The sequence below is a fragment of the Micromys minutus genome, assembly GCF_963924665.1.
Source record: "Micromys minutus genome assembly, chromosome: 12".
In the NCBI taxonomy this organism is placed as follows: domain Eukaryota; kingdom Metazoa; phylum Chordata; class Mammalia; order Rodentia; family Muridae; genus Micromys; species Micromys minutus.
This window is the reverse complement of record NC_137981.1, coordinates 50,547,515-50,563,176: the sequence shown is the minus strand read 5'-3', so window position 1 is coordinate 50,563,176 and position 15,662 is coordinate 50,547,515. Positions and strand designations below refer to the sequence as shown.

Sequence of the window (15,662 nt, the reverse complement as noted above, 5' to 3'; positions counted from 1 at the left end):
TTGAGACAGGGTTTCTCTGTGTGGCCCTGGCTGTCCTGAAACTCTGTCTTCAGAGACACTCTTGCAGCTACCATCCGAGTGCCGGGACTTAAGGTGTGCACCTCCACCGTCCAGCTTCATTTTCTGCTTTCTTTACAGCTCTATTTTTATTTATTTAGTGTCTATATGTGGTACTGGGACCCGAACTCAGGGTCTTACCCATACTAGGCAAATGCTCTTCCATTGAGATAAACATTTTAAATAGTTTTGTTCTTTTACATTTAAAAGGCTATGTTTCTATGTGTGGACCGTACATGAGTGTATAGTGCCCACAGAGGCCAGATGAGGGTATAAATCTCCTGGAACTGGAGTTACAGGCAGTTTTCAGCCAAATGGCAAAGGTGCTGCTGGGAACTGAACCAGGGTCCTGTGGAAGAGCAGTCAGTGCTGCTAACCACTGTGCCATCTCTCCAGCACCATCTTCAAATTAAAAAAAATATTAAATTGTGTTTACATTTGATAACTTTATGTATGCATGCAATTGTGCATATGGAGACTAGAGGACAACTACTCTAAGCTGGTTGTCTCCTCCCCGTGGGTTCCTGTTATCTGATTTGGACCATCCCACATGAAGACAAGTGTCTTCCCTGCTGAGTCATCTCACAACCCTTTAATTACGATCACTATTAGTGTTGGTGGGTGCAAGCATGCTTATGCTGTGGCTCCTGTGTGGAAACCAGAGGACACCTATAGTGAGTCAGTTCTCTCCTGCCACTGTGGGTTCCAGGGGTCACACTCAGGTCATCAAGCTTGTGTGGCATGCTGTTCCCTTCTGAGCCATCCATCTCCTCGGCTCTGGTCCTTGAACTCAATAGGCAGCTAGGGATGGCCTTAAATGTCCTGCGCTTCCTGCCTCCCCCTCCCAGAGCTGGGACTGTGAACCAGCACTACCACACCTCTTCTCTCTCATGAACAAAGCAATCCATGCAGGAAGGTTACAATTCCAAAACATACTTCGATCTGTCATGGACAAACTGTAAAATGTTATTTAGAGCGTCTTAAGCAAACCAGATGGCTTGGCAGTTCAGAGCTCCTGTTGTTACTCTTGGGGCTCAATCTCAGCACTCATGTGGTAGCTCACAACCATCTCTAACTCCAGTTCCAAGGCTTCAGATAACCTTGACACATTCTGACCTTTTACTACAGGTACACATATGGCACATACGCATACATACATTCAGGCAAGACATTCATATACATAAAATAAAATTTAAAAACCCACAGAAAGCCAAGTAATGTTTCATTCTCCTCATGAAAATTATTTTTTTTAAAAGTAAAAGCTATGCTATCGTTTTTCTGCTTTCCTCTCAATGTGCCGTATCATTATCTGAGATACTTGCTTTTAATGCTAGACCCCCCCCCCATATCCCACATGGCATCAAAAAGCTCTAAGAAATGTACACTTTCCAAGCTTTGATTAAGGGTGCCCAGACTCCAACAGTCATCAGGAAGCTCATCAGTGAGCACCTACAATCAGACTGAGTCAAAGGTGACACACAGAGGACCCTCATCTCCTACTAATTAGGACATTTTAAAGAAAGTTAAAAAGCCCAACCAGCCCTCAGGAGTGACGGTGCACATCTGTGATGCCCACACTTGGGAGGGAGAGGGAGAGGATCAGGTCAAAGACAGCCTCAGCTACAGAAGTCTAGGGCTGGCCTGGACTATATGAGACCCTGTCTCAAAATTTACAACCAAAACAGGTGTGGTGGTGTATTCCTTTAATCTGGGTGCTCACCGGGCAGACAGCTGGAGTTATGTGAGTTCAAGGCCAGCCTAGTCATTAGAAAGAATTCCAGGCCAGTGAGGGCTACAAAATCAGACTCTTTATTTCAAAAAAATAAAAATCTAAGGGGCAATTAAATATGAATCCCTAATTTTGGGTTATGCTAATCAAGGCCGCAGAGTTCAGCCTAATGACCACGGAGACTTGAAAGACTGGGACCCAGTCTCCTGATTAACCCAGAGCCTTCACTCATCTGACCCCTCAGCAAGGTTCAGTGTACAAGGAACCCACTCTACCATCTATGAGTTTCTTTCAGACACACTGACAGTGAAAACAGAAGAATGCTGGGAAAGTAGCTGCAATGCTTGGCATGATGACACAGAGGGCCAGGGGCAGGTCTTAGTGCTGCATGTCCCAAGGGCATCCTGAAGATACTCAGATGTCTAAGTTCCTTTGCAGACGGGTTCGCCTGGGGTTAGACAGTTGAAACTTTGAAAATCTCTCTTAAACGTCTGAGGGGACTTTAAGCAACTCTAAGAAAACCTCTCATCATGATCGTCATCATCACGTTTCCTTGTTTATTTGTATTCAACAATTTGGTGTGAAGGCCAGAGGACAACTTTTGTGCATTAACTTTCTTCTTCCTGGGGATCAAACTTAAGTAATCAGGCTAAGCTACCACCTCACTAGCCCACCTTTATTATTATTTTTTGTGAGGAACGTTATTAGAACATGGACATGAATCCAGGAGAGGAGGCGTAGCTGGGTGGCAGAGCGCCTTCATAGCACATGTAAGGAAGGCGTGGGTTCAGTCTAAGGTATCACAAAGAAAACACACACTCACTCCCAAAAATCACAGAACTAAGAGTCCAAAAGGAAGTAAATTATTATGGAAGCAGTTCCACCTGGATCTTAAAAATCACTACATTGGGGGCTGGAGATGGCTCAGCGGTTAGGAGCACTGGCTGCTCTTCCAAAGGTCCTGAGTTCGATTCCCAGCAACCACATGATGGCTCACAACCATCTGTAATGGGATCGACTGTGTGTCTGAAGACAGCTACAGTGTACTCACATCAAATAAATAAATAAATCTTTTTAAAAAATCACTAGGTTTAGGTTGTTCTTTTGGAAGTTCAAGTTTCTCTCAGAAGAAAAGCAGTTTTAGCCACTGAAATCTGGTACTGAGCAGAAAGTGGAAAATTTGAACAGACATTTTTGAGTTAAGTCTTGAATGAAAAAAAAAATCACCTCCCAAAACAAAAGGAGGGTTAACTAGGAGTATGAGTTGGAAACCCAGGGTGAAAGTTCCAAGGCCCTTTTTATTAGGGGAAGATCTCCTTTATAGCATAACATTTCAAAACACACACACACACACACACACACACACACACACACACACACACACACACACACCTTTTTATTAGGGGAAGGTCCCCTTTATAGCATAATATTTCAATACACACACACACACCTTTTTATTAGGGGAAGGTCCTCTTTATAGCATAACATTTCAACACACACACACACACACACACACACATCCCAATCAGACCCATTCCTAAAATTAGGACAAGGGGAGGGAAACAAAACAGAAGTATTTATATATATATGTATATATTGAACATAAATTAGAAGAATTTATAAAATGGTCACCTTTCTTACAGAATAAATTTGACTGAATTACAAATGCACCTCCAAATTTAAGTTGTTTGAGTTGTTCCTGTTTCATTTTCAATATAAATAAATATGATTTGCTCATGGGGTTGGGACCCATCTGTGCTGCACAGGGCCCTGGGTTATTACAGGGCTTTCTTTCCATGGTCGCTTCTCCTTGCCGCATGTGAGTGTGTGTGTATCTTCCCTGCATCATGATGATACGAAGCCTCTTTTCGGGGTGGCATTCTCTCATTAATTCGGTCTAGACCTCGGGCTTCTTCAAAGCTTCGGATCCTGTGTGCAATTGTAAAACCTCTGATGGCTGCAGAAAAACAGGAAGGGGGTAGGAAGTGCTCAGGGAGGTGGCAAAGTTAGCAGCTTAAACACACAGCAATCTCCTAGGAACACACAGGCAACACTGACCAAATCAGCTCTGTCCACAAACACTGCTTCCAAACAGCTCAAGTGCAGTAAAAACCCGCATAAGAATAAAACGCTTTGGGACTGGAGAGATCGTTCAGTAGTTAGAGGACTCACTGCTCTTCCAGAGGCCCTCAGTTCAATTCCCAGCAACCACATGGTGGCTCACAACCATCTGGAATGGGATCGGATGCCCTCTTCTGGTGTGTCGGAAGAGAGCAATAGTGTACTCAGATAAGTAAAATAAATAAACAAGTCTTTAAAAACAAAACAAAAAGAAGAGAGAAAGAATGACAAATCTAGCAGATTTGATTAGCTCTTGATTAGCTTACACACACTTGAAATGGTGTTTCTTATGAAAAACCTGCTCACTTCTAGAAAAGGTAACACCAGGGGTGCACACCCCACCATGAGGATGGTTGCTGTAAGCACAAACACACAAGTGACAGGCCTATCTGCTCGAGACAGCTCTTTATCTTCACGGCTAGGTGAACACAGATGAAAACATCAGCACGGCTTCTAGACACTTCCCATCCGATTAAACTGACATTTTTTATTGTGGTATTGGGGTTTGAATCCCGGGCCTTACGTACTCTAGATGAGCATTCTACCACTGAGCTGATTCCCCTTTGAACCACCTTATCTAATGAGATTACTAAACCTGCAGTGCAGGGTTATGAATTCCAACAGTTTTCATGTAGAAATTCATAAGCAGTATGACTTTACATGTCTCCACAGAAACAAAGTTGCCCTAAAATGAAATGCCTTAGGGCAACCTCAGAAACAGAGCATCTAAACTCTAGTCTACTTTAGCCTCCACTTCTGCTAACCTTTGAGTTATTAGGTAACTCTCTTAATAAAGAAAAAAAAAACACTTAAATCATTTGACCTCTGTCATTAACGGCTGCACAAGCTTCAGTCATTACATAAAACCGATAGATTTAGAAAGGACATAGGCTGTGTGACGGCCATCTGAGACATAAGATGGCATGTGGCCACATGGAGGGTCACCCTCTCCTTTCCTGTCATGGTTCTGCAGATGCGGGTGAGTTTGGACATGCAGATGAAGCTGTGACAGGTGCAGACACAGGCTTTCCAGGTGAGTGACATGGCCGTACCTTCCCGCTCCTCGGCTGCTTGTATCTTGGCTGTAAGAAGGCAGGAGCAGCACATGCAAAAATGAAGACAGAAAGGATGAGTGAACCAACAGCAATGCAGCCAGCACAGACACCCGGGGTCCCACCGGCCAGTGAACCCACCCACAGGAGCTGAAGGAGGGCATGAGCACGAGGTGGGGAGGCGCTGACAGTTCTGCCGTTTCTGTCGGCATGGGGATTTGAAATCATCAACTGCTCGTGTGTGTCTTGTGATCATCACACATCAAAACGACTTGTCAAATCAGATAATTTAATATCACAACTGTGTTTGAGCTTGTAACTGCTCAGATTGTATCAATCGAGCTGTCGCTCAGTCCTATTTAAAAATCCTACTTAATCTTGCTTCTTAGTATTGTTAAATGACTTCTGAATGATCTATCCTTAACCATTTAATCATTATAATAATAAAAGGATAGGGTAGTACTTGAATAGCTCTAGCATATGAAAAGGGAGAAAAATAGGTTATTAGTGAGGAGTTACTTCTGGTCTAGAGGTGAGGAGCTAGGCACCGATTTGAACTCTAATTCATGTACCCATCTGAGATTCGAGATATGGCAGAGGCTCATGCTAACACCCCACACGGCTTCTTTTCCTTGTGCAGAAAAGCAGGTCAGTTACTAAGAAAGCAATCTTCACCCTCTCAGTGACAGAAATGGAAGCAATCAGAATGAGCACCAATAGGGAAACTTCTGCCATTCTGTGTCAGGCAGCAAAGCTGTAATACAAGAAATGGTTCCAGGGTACAGCAAGAAGATCCCATTAGAGTCCTGCCAGCTCCTCCAAGGACAATTTTCCTAAGGAAGGGAGGAAGGCCACTCAGCAGCAAGACCACAGCGAGGCTTTCCTCATCACTATGACAACAGAGGGAGCTGTGAAGCTGCTTAACCTCCCTCAGCAATGTCACAGCAGTAGCTGGCGGCCACCCATGTTGTAATGATCACCATGTAATGATCCCAGGAAGGCTCCTGTTAGAGCACTGCCACAGCCTCCTCACCTGAGATGGGCCTGATAAGCCGCATAGGGCAGTGACAGTGCCTCCTCACAGAGCAGGGTGCTGCCTCTGCAGCTGTGAGAAAGAGGGAATCAAAGCTCTGTTTAAAATTCTATGGATAGTGGCGGTTTATTTGGAGTTTGAATATGTGAGGTAAAGTATATACCAGCATTCTGTTTTCAAAACTGTATTTTAGATCTTTTAGATCTACTTATTTCATGTGTATGAATGCTTTGCATGCATATGTGGAGGTCAGAAGAGGGTCATATCCCCTGGAACTAGAGTTAAGAATGACTCTGAGCTATTATGTGAGTTTTGGGAATCAAATCCAGGTACCCTGCAAAGATAAGTACTTTTAACTGATGAGCCATCTCTGCAGTCCTCCAGTAGAACTATTTTTTTTTTTTTTTTTTTTTTTTTTTTTTTTTTTGCACTGGTTACTAAGATAGCAGCCTGTACGTACCAAGAGACACGGTAAGAAAAAATATAAAACTATTTACATATAATTCCTATGCTATAAAATTGTTTCAAGTGTGTAAGTCAACAGTTTTGCTGTTTTTGTTGTTGTTGTTGTTGTTGTTTTGAGACAGGCTCTCTCCACGTAGCCTAGGCTGGCATGGAACTCACTATGTAGTAGAATCTAGCCTTGATGTATGTGTGTGTATTTCCTTCTTGTTATGGCTATGTAGAATCCCACTGTATAAACCTTACTTTGTTATCCAACGATGAACACTGAAGTTGTATCTACTTTGAGAGTGTTCTGAAGAAAGCCATTTGAGGCTCTTTTGAAGCGTGTCATGGACCACTGATGTACAAGTTGTGGTGAGGACATAGTTTATTTTTCTCATTGGAGGGGATACGTTAGGGTGGCAGTGTTGAATCTATGGTGACTCTAGTCATCTGAAGAACTGCCACACTATTTTCCCTATTACTTATTGTATTGCCTCCAACAGCATATGAAGGACCCGATTTCTCTAAAATCTCATTAACAGTTTCCTTTCTTTCCTTCCTTTCTTTTCCTCAGTCCTAAGGATCAAACCAGAAGTTTCGTGCACACCAGGCAAGAGCTCTATGATAAACACTGAAGCTCTCATTAATACTCAAAAGAAAAAATTTTGAGGTAGGGTCTCATAGGATGATGTCATTATGCAGGAAGGCAGTTCTAGGATAAGGTGAAGCCTATCATTGGATAAGAAGTAGGCAGGGAAAAGTCTAGGAAGGAAGAGGAGGAGAAGCAGGAGAATCAAGATGGAGATGGAGAAGGATTATCCAGATCCAGATGGTCTTAATTGGCCCTTATATCTTTATTAATTGGCTGTACTGTGGACTGAGATTTTAACATATAAATCTGACTGATAAATTATTGCTTGTTGAGTCATGATTTCACTGGGAAGTTGGGAGTTTATACCTTAACTACCAAGGGGTGGTTGGTGGGAGTGTGAGCTGAGTCTGTGGCAGGGAGCTGCAATAGGCTGGTCCTTGCTGGACCTCTAGAGCCCTGACTTTACTGGGCTGCTGGGAATATGAACAGAGTTCCCAGCTGGCAGAGAGACAGCAGGGCTCGCAGCTCCCAGCTCTGTGGCTAGTGGACCAAGTGACTCTGCCCAGAGTGAGAACACACAGAAAGTGGCAGCTGCTGATCATTTTATTATTTACTGCAACAGGGTCTCATATATGCCAGGCCATCCCTGAAATTTGCTGTGTAGCTAGAATATCGACCTCCTTCCTGATCCTCCCAAGCCTGCCACTCTTGTGCATGCAACTACATCCAGCTAGCCACTGACATCATTATTATTATTATCATTATTATTATTTTATATTATTATTTATTATTATTAAATCTATCTTAGTTGTGCGTATTAACTTTTTTCAGATTTATTTTTATTTTATGGATATGACTTTTCCTGCTTGTATATACATGGACCATTTTTATGGAGGGGATGTGAAGCTATCTGCTGAAGGTTGGTCGACCTACCAGGGGCCATGCCCTAAATGAATGTGCAGGGTTTTTGAAAAATATAAGATACTTATCTACTTTTATTTTACTTGTTAATTAGTCATGTGAGATTTTTTTGTATGAACAGTTCTGATGAGGGTGTTTTGATTAAGAAAAAAAAAAATGTCTACAAATCTTCCTTACTTGAAGTTTCAAAAATTTATTGATTTACAAAGTTGCTTTAATCTAACTTTCTTTCTTTCTTTTTTTGGTTTTGTCTCGGCTAGATCTCATAGGAACAACTACAAATCAAGGGTAGCAAGAGAATGTTATAGGTGTAGTAACTTGGGAGATATATATGTTTTTTTACTCCTTTTTGGACTTGGTCCCAATGTTATTTCCAAAGCATGCAGAACTCTTCAAGAATGTCACTGGTTTTCAGAGTGACACTCTGTCTTACAGATGGGCAGAAGCTGAGCTGTGCTCTGATCTCAATGCGACAAGTCCAACGGGTGAGCAGTAGCCCACTGTATCAATATAATATAAACTTATTCACTACCAACACGCAGGGGAGCTGCTTCTCATCTGGAGCTACCATGAAAAAACCACAGCAAACATCCTTATGCACACCCTCTGGTAGACATGTATCTAATTTCTCTTGGATATTCTTGGTGTGGAGGTGCAGGATATGGGTCCAAAAGTCTTCAGTTTTATTGGCTGGCCAAAGTGGTTGAGTCTATTTCTAAGCCCACTATCCTATATCTAGTCCAGTCCTCCATAGACACACCAACTCTTGATCTTGTCAGATTTTAGGTTTCAGGAATTCTTGTGGGTATGCAGTTGTGTTTCACTATGCTTTAACATTCATCTTCCAGATGAGTAACTATGTTGGGCATCTTCACAGATGTTTGCTGGCCATCTTCAAATCTTCTTTGGTGAAATAAATTGTCTATCTTGAAACAAGTCCTTTGTCAGACATAGGTAGTGCAGAAATCTTCTCTGTGGTTTGACTCTTCCTTCTCTTAATTATGTATTTTCATAAGGGAAATTTAATTTTAATAACCTTGGTTTTCTTTTAAGGTCAGTATTTTCTGTCTTTTATTAAAGACGTTGCCTACTCCAAAGCCTACTCTCCACACCCTTTTCCCCTAAATTTATTTCAACAGTTGCATTAACAATGTACTTTGAATGATTTTTGTGGACAAGAAGAATAAGGGTAATGATTCCTGTTTCCCTAGATAAATATCTATTGGTCTAGCACCAGGTTGTAAATAAAGTCACCCACTCCTGGTAGTGGGCACGAACACCGTTTAGGAAGGGGTATCTTCATACTCACCCGTCTCAATGGTCTGCTTTCCTCCAGAGAGGACCCCCACTGGGAGTGTGCCTGTGGGAGTGAGGCCCTTGAGGGTCAGCACATTCTCACTCTCTTCCCTGCAAAGGAACATGGAAGCCCTGGTTAATGCCAGGGAGCCATGGCACAGTAACACAGTGCGACCTGAAGGAAGGTAACAGGGGGGCAGAGACAGGAAGACAGGTCCCCACCTTCAACTGACCAGGTTTCTGCACACAATTTAGATACAAAATTAACCAGCCCTTTTCAACCAGAGGCACTGGAAGCCAGGCAATGTCCCTGTACTTTATCACATGTGACTCAACTAGCAACATGTGAGCTACATTCTATTATCATTTCTAGTTTATAGACAAAGACACTTAAGACCCAAACATTAAACCCAAAACAACAAAGCTAAGGAAAGCCAGAGTTTGAACATGGGGATCTGCCTCTAAAATCCATACTAAACCTCTACATCTACTCCAGTGCCAAATGTCCCTTTCACATGAAGTCTGGTTCATCCTGCACTCAACTGGAAGACATGCAGTTCCTGCACCAGACTGCAACCTTCACAACACTACTCTAAAGCTAACTTGTGACCTGCTCCCTAAATGCCTCCATCCCAGCGTAAAGATGGAACCTTACCGAAGAACCGTAAAGACCCGTGCCATTTTCCCAATGGCTCGGATTTTATTCTTGATGACTTCTTTTCGAGATGAAGGGGTTCCTTAGAAAATACAAAGAACAACTGGATTAAAGTGATTTGGTTAACAGGACAGATTTTTTTTTTCAAATGCAAGATGGAGTGCTTTTGTGCTTAAATTAGAGAGAAACTTTTAAAAAAAGAAACAAAGTCTATATTTTAAAAAAATTAACAATCCTGGGAAGTTACAAGGAACAAGAAGAAAACAACAGAGAGAATGAATAAAGGGGTCACAAAAAGACACCAAGTCATCTATGGGGAGCAGGAGGTTTCGTAGTTCTGAAGTGTTGAAACACTAAGGAATGACACACAAAGACATAAACAAAGCTCACAGCGATGGCTGCTATGAGCCAAGGTCTCCTTTGAGAATGCTACATGCCACCTTTGGATGCGGGGTCTGGTCTGCCAAAGGCAGCAGCAGTCCTGAACTTAGGAATGGCCACTTTCTTTCTACAGTCTTCTTTCCAGTTATGTTTCTTCAGAATACTCCTAACAACTGTGCCACAAAGATTACAAGGATGGATAATGTATTTTAAAAAGCAACACTGAAAAGTTAATGTAAGACTTTATGGCTTTTTCTTATTTAAGATTTAGGAAATAGCCCAAACATGAAAGGCATGATAGAGGCATACACCAGGCAACAGCATCCAAAAGTCGGACAAAGATACACAGGCTTTCCCTCCTCTCTCCTACCTCTCAATTCTGCTAAATCAAACAACAGGTCCACAGAAAACAGCTATTCCCACTGAGAGGGAGGGTGGAAAGTCATGTGAAGCTGCCCAACTACCAATTCAAAATGACCAACCCATCAACGGTGGCAGAGCAGACTGCAAGAACTTAGCCGACAGCACATTTCAGTTGGATACCTTTTGGACAGCTTGAAATGTAGTGATCTTCTGGGAGAGGAGACACCAAGAAATAAAGAGATGAAGACAGACACATGGGAGGATGATGGGAGTTTACATGGAAGAGAAAAAAAAAAATCCAAGTGTAAGATGCACAGAGAAGAGCAGGCTGTTAGACCACTTGCTCCTCAAGACTAAATACAGGCTCCAGTTTTATCCTTTCACATTAATTCCCGTCTTCTATTATTCACCCCACCCCCAGCATGAAAACAACATGAAGATACTGGTTATGGGTCAGAACAGCCCACAGATCTCTCAGCAGGAACATGGTGCTGCCGTTTGACTTGCTAGTGCACCTCACTTGTCAGTAGACATTTTCCTTATACGTTTATTTAAGCCTTCAGGACTTCAAGCTGTTTTTTGTGGCTTCTGTCTTGTAAGGACTTTGCTTAGTGGTCTGATGGTCCTTGGTGCTTGCTCATAGTTAAGACCCGGAAGGAATCAAAAACTTCCAGAGCTGGGAAAAGGCAGCAGATAGCTCTGAGCATGGCATACTGGTCCTCTGTTAGGGAAATGGCTTCTCCTTTGTCATCTACAACCCAGAGCTCCTTTGGATTTAGAGATCAGCCTTTGGACTTAGAGAAGGGACAGGAATCCCATGGCAAGCAGTTTTAACAGCTTTTTCAAAGGTTCTCATCTATTTTAGTTACGTGAGAGCAGTGTCTCTGCCTGCTCTTCTATTCTCAGTTCTAGCAACTAGTACTGATCTTCAGCGTCCCCTAGCACTACACAGGGTTTTAGTGTTCCCAAACCAACTAAGCGAGCACACTAATGCCATTTAAAAGTAATCTGTTCTCTTGTTCCAATCCTAGACAGAATTTAAGGTTGGATGTGTCTTTTTTACAGAATGAAAAGATCTTTGGTTTTTTTTTTTCTTTATACTAATTTTTTAAGTTACAAATTTGCAGATTTTATCCTGGCATTTTCAGACCTGTTGTTAAGCATCTTCTAAATTGCCTCTCTCCCCACTGACCATCACCAATGAATTTGTTTTCTCAGCTTCCAAATGTTCAATCTCTTCTGTTTGTAGACATTTCATTTTTACCTTTTTACTATGAAACATAATGAGTTTTCTGTATTTATACAAAGCAAACTAGTCACTTCATAATTTGTTTAAAAGCACATGCCTATAAAACTAGTTGCCCAGTACCAGTGTTGCCACAACCCACAGTACCTCAACACCTGTAGCCTCTCCTGTCCAAAAGACAGAACTCCTTTGCTTTTCCCTAGGACTTTCTTTTTGTTCTTTTCAGTTTTATCATGAATGCACATTAAGTTTTTTAAATTGCTTTTTAAAAACAAGTTATACTTATATATCCTCTCTTTGTGTGCTCACTCGGCAAGGAGGTCAGAAGTTCACTTACAGGAATTGTTTCTTTTCTTCCACCATGTGGGTCCCAGACACTGAACTAAGGTGCTCAGGCCTGGCCTGGTCTCAGGTTTTTGATTTCATAAGGTTGGACATTTGAGCATTGGGGTGACACTACCTCAGTAAGACACACTCCCATTTTCACCATGGCCCATTTTCATCATCACATACCGTCCCATGGCAGCACTGTGTAGTCAACTACATTGCTGCTTTGGTTTGGTTTTTTGAGATAGTCTCTTTCCATAGCTCTGACTGTTCCAAAACTCACTAAGTAGACCAGGCTAGCTTCAAACTCCCAGAGATGTGCCTGCTTCTGCCTCCCAAGTGTTGAAGGTATGTTCTACCATGCCTGGTCAGCTATGAAACAATTCATCGCCTGTACAACAATAATTATTTGTGTTGCTTCTAACTTTTGACTATTGCATGTGAGGCCCTGCATGCATTTCTGTACATATCTGTCTTTGGTGCACATGTACACATTTCTGGTATGTTTCTAGGACATTACAATGCTCGGCTCTAGAGCATGGGTATGCTTAACTTTGGATAATAGTTTAGCACTGCCTATTAGAGTGGGATCTATAAAACTACTTCTGTGTGTGAACACTCTCATTACTACATGTGCTGGCTAATACTGGATATGGCTTGTCTTTAATTCTAGATAATTTGGTAAGTATGAAATATTATCCCATTATGATTTTAATTTGCATTTTCATGATTACTAATGTAGCTGAATGTATTTTTATATTTTTGTTAGTCACTTGGAAATTCTCTGAGGCGCCTATTCAGGCCCCATCACCCTGACTGGAAGCAAGTCAGTCTTTTGTCAATGGGCCGTTTGCTGGTTGCACTACAAATACCCTGTCCTTCAGGACGGCGTGCCACGTCACATGCTGAGCAGAAACTCTGAATAAGCAAAAGCTCTTACCTTTATTTTATTCTTAATATGTGTGCATGAGTGGATGTAAGTGCATGCAGTGGCCTCAGAGGCAGAAAGAGCTTCAGATAAGACCCCAGGAACCAGAGCTGGCAGCAGCCATGTAAGCACAAAAGCTGACGTGATCTTAGTCACTGAGCCACCTCTCCACTCCCAGCTCTTGCTTTCTTCTTTCTTTTTTTAACATTTATTTATTTTACTTATATGAGTACACTGTAGCTGTCTTCAGACATACCAGAAGAGGGCATTGGATCCCAATACAGATGCTGTGAGCCACCATGTGGTTGCTGGAAATTGAACTCAGAACCTCTGGAAGAACAGTTAATACTGTTAACTGCTGAGCCATCTCTCCAGCCCACGGCTCTTGCTTTCAATTTACCTAATTTATTAACTGTCTTGTGTTTTTGCATCCTGTTTAAAGCAAATTTTCCATTGCATGGTTATCAAGGTAATCCGTACCATAAACACTATAAAATCCATTGTTTTACATTTCAGTTTTTAAAAGCTTCTGCTGTTTGTTGAGACAGGAGCTCTCTTTGAAGCTCAGGTTAACCTTGAATTCACTACACAACCCACCTGGCCTCAGCCTATGGTTCTCTTGCCACAGTCCTGAGGGCTGAATGACAGGAACTCATCACTATTCTGTTATTTCCTGCTTGCTGCTGTGATGTGGTGATGCTAGAGAAGCAGCCTAGGACCTCACAGATGCTCCACAAGTGCTCCACTACAGAGCCACTTCCCCAGCCTCCCCTACCTTTCATATCTGAATGAAATGTAAAGCCACAAAAACAAGTATTTTGGATCCACAAAATAAATCCCACATGGATTTACTCTTTTTCAAAAGTGGATGTCCACAAAGATTTATTTAAAATGCCAGAGCTGGTGGATCTCTGTGAGTTAAAGGCCAGCCTGGTCTACATATCCTGAGTTCTAGGATAGTCAGAGCTATTCACTGAGGTCTCACACAAACAAAGTCATTGTACAATTCAACAGCTGATAAAAATCAAGTATTATATATACATGTAGCTTAATTCTGGATTCTCTACCATATTTCAATGCTTAGCTACCCTTGCATTAATCATTTTAATTGCTCTAGCATTACATTAAATCTTGACATCTAAAGAGCAAGCCCTCCTGTGGTGTTCTTTAAGTCTTTAGCCATTTCCCTAGGAAGTTTAGAATCAATGAAGGCTAGGTAGTTGTACTGGATAGGTTTTTTTTTTTTTTTTTTTAAAGATTTATTTTATTTATATGAGTACACTGTAGAAGAGGGTATTGGATTCCATTAGAGATGGTTGTGAGCCACCATGTGGCTGCTGGAAATTGAACTCAGGACCTCTAGAAGAGCAGTCAGTGCTCTTAACCACTGAGCCATCTCTCCAGCCCCACTGGATAGTTTTATGTCATCCTGATACAAGCTGGAGTTATCAGAGACATGATGGCTTGAATGTGCTTGGCCCAGGGAGTGGCACTATTAGTAGCCTTGTTGAAGGAAGTGTGTCATTGTGGGCATGGGCTTTAAGACCCTCGCCTAAGCTCCCTGGAAGTCAGTCTTCTCCTAGCCGCCTTCAGAACATGAAGTAGAACACTCAGCTCCTCCAGAGTTGCCTAGAGTTGCCGTGGTCATGATGTCTCTTCACAGCAATGAAACCCTAACTAGGACAAGAGAGGAGGTCCTCAATTGAGAAAATCTCTCCATAAGACCAGGCTGTAGGCAAGCCTGTAGGACATTCTGTAAATTAGTGATTGATGGGGCCCATCCCATTGATGGTCCTGGGTTGGTGGTCCTGGAGTCTATAAGAAAGTAGGCTTAGGAAGTCACGAGGAGCATGCTAACAAGCAGCATCCTTCTATGGCTTCTGTAGGTCCCTGTTTACTTGAGTTCCTGTCCTGACTACCTTTGATGAACTGTGATACGGAAGCATAAGCTGAATAAACCCTTTCTTCCCCAAGTTCTTTCGGTCATAGTGTTTCCTCAAAACAATAGTAACTCTGAGACAAGTTGGTACCAGGCAGGATAGAAAGGTATTGCTATGACAGGCCTGACCATGTTGTTTCGGGGGAGAACCGTGGAAGGACTGGCCTTTGAAGTTTCAGAGGGAAGCAAAGGCTCTGCTGGCCTTTTGCTGTGATGAATCTGTGATATCTGGTCAGCTGGGGCTGTAGAATCAGCTGTGTTTAATAAGAGACCAGAAACTAACGTCAAACCTTTGTCTTAACTGAGACAGTTGACACTGGTTAGCTGGAGCTGAGAAATTAGTGGTGATTAAGAAGAGACCAGCATCACTGAGGTGAAATCTTCTAGGAAGTGTTTCCTGAGGTTTAGCACCCTGAAGCTGTTGCATCCTGTGCTGGCAACTGAAGCTGGCAGTGTAGGAGTCACTCAGGTGGTAATGGGTTTTGAAGGCACAAAGGGGTCATGGAAAACAGCTGAGGCTTGGCACTTGGTGAAGATACGGCCTCAGTATCAGCTGAAGGCCCAGGATAGAAGGG

At 42.3% G+C, this 15,662-nt stretch overlaps 1 protein-coding gene across 4 annotated transcripts in view; it reads right to left on the bottom strand.

Moving 5' to 3' along the window:
* Window positions 1–3,343: 3,343 nt before the first annotated feature.
* Window positions 3,344–15,662, bottom strand: part of PPP3CC (protein phosphatase 3 catalytic subunit gamma) — a 63,158-nt gene continuing 50,839 nt past the window's right edge. For 3 of the 4 annotated variants that reach the window (XM_080926438.1, XM_080926441.1, XM_080926440.1), the window contains 5 exons: window positions 10,828–10,857; window positions 9,904–9,985; window positions 9,262–9,359; window positions 4,960–4,989; window positions 3,344–3,743 (listed from right to left, as the gene is read on the bottom strand). In XM_080926438.1, the coding sequence (XP_080782564.1) occupies window positions 3,565–3,743; window positions 4,960–4,989; window positions 9,262–9,359; window positions 9,904–9,985; window positions 10,828–10,857 (419 nt within the window). In that variant the 3' untranslated portion in view covers window positions 3,344–3,564. The remainder of the gene's footprint in view (window positions 3,744–4,959; window positions 4,990–9,261; window positions 9,360–9,903; window positions 9,986–10,827; window positions 10,858–15,662) is intronic. The other variant, XM_080926439.1, reaches the window with a different exon arrangement.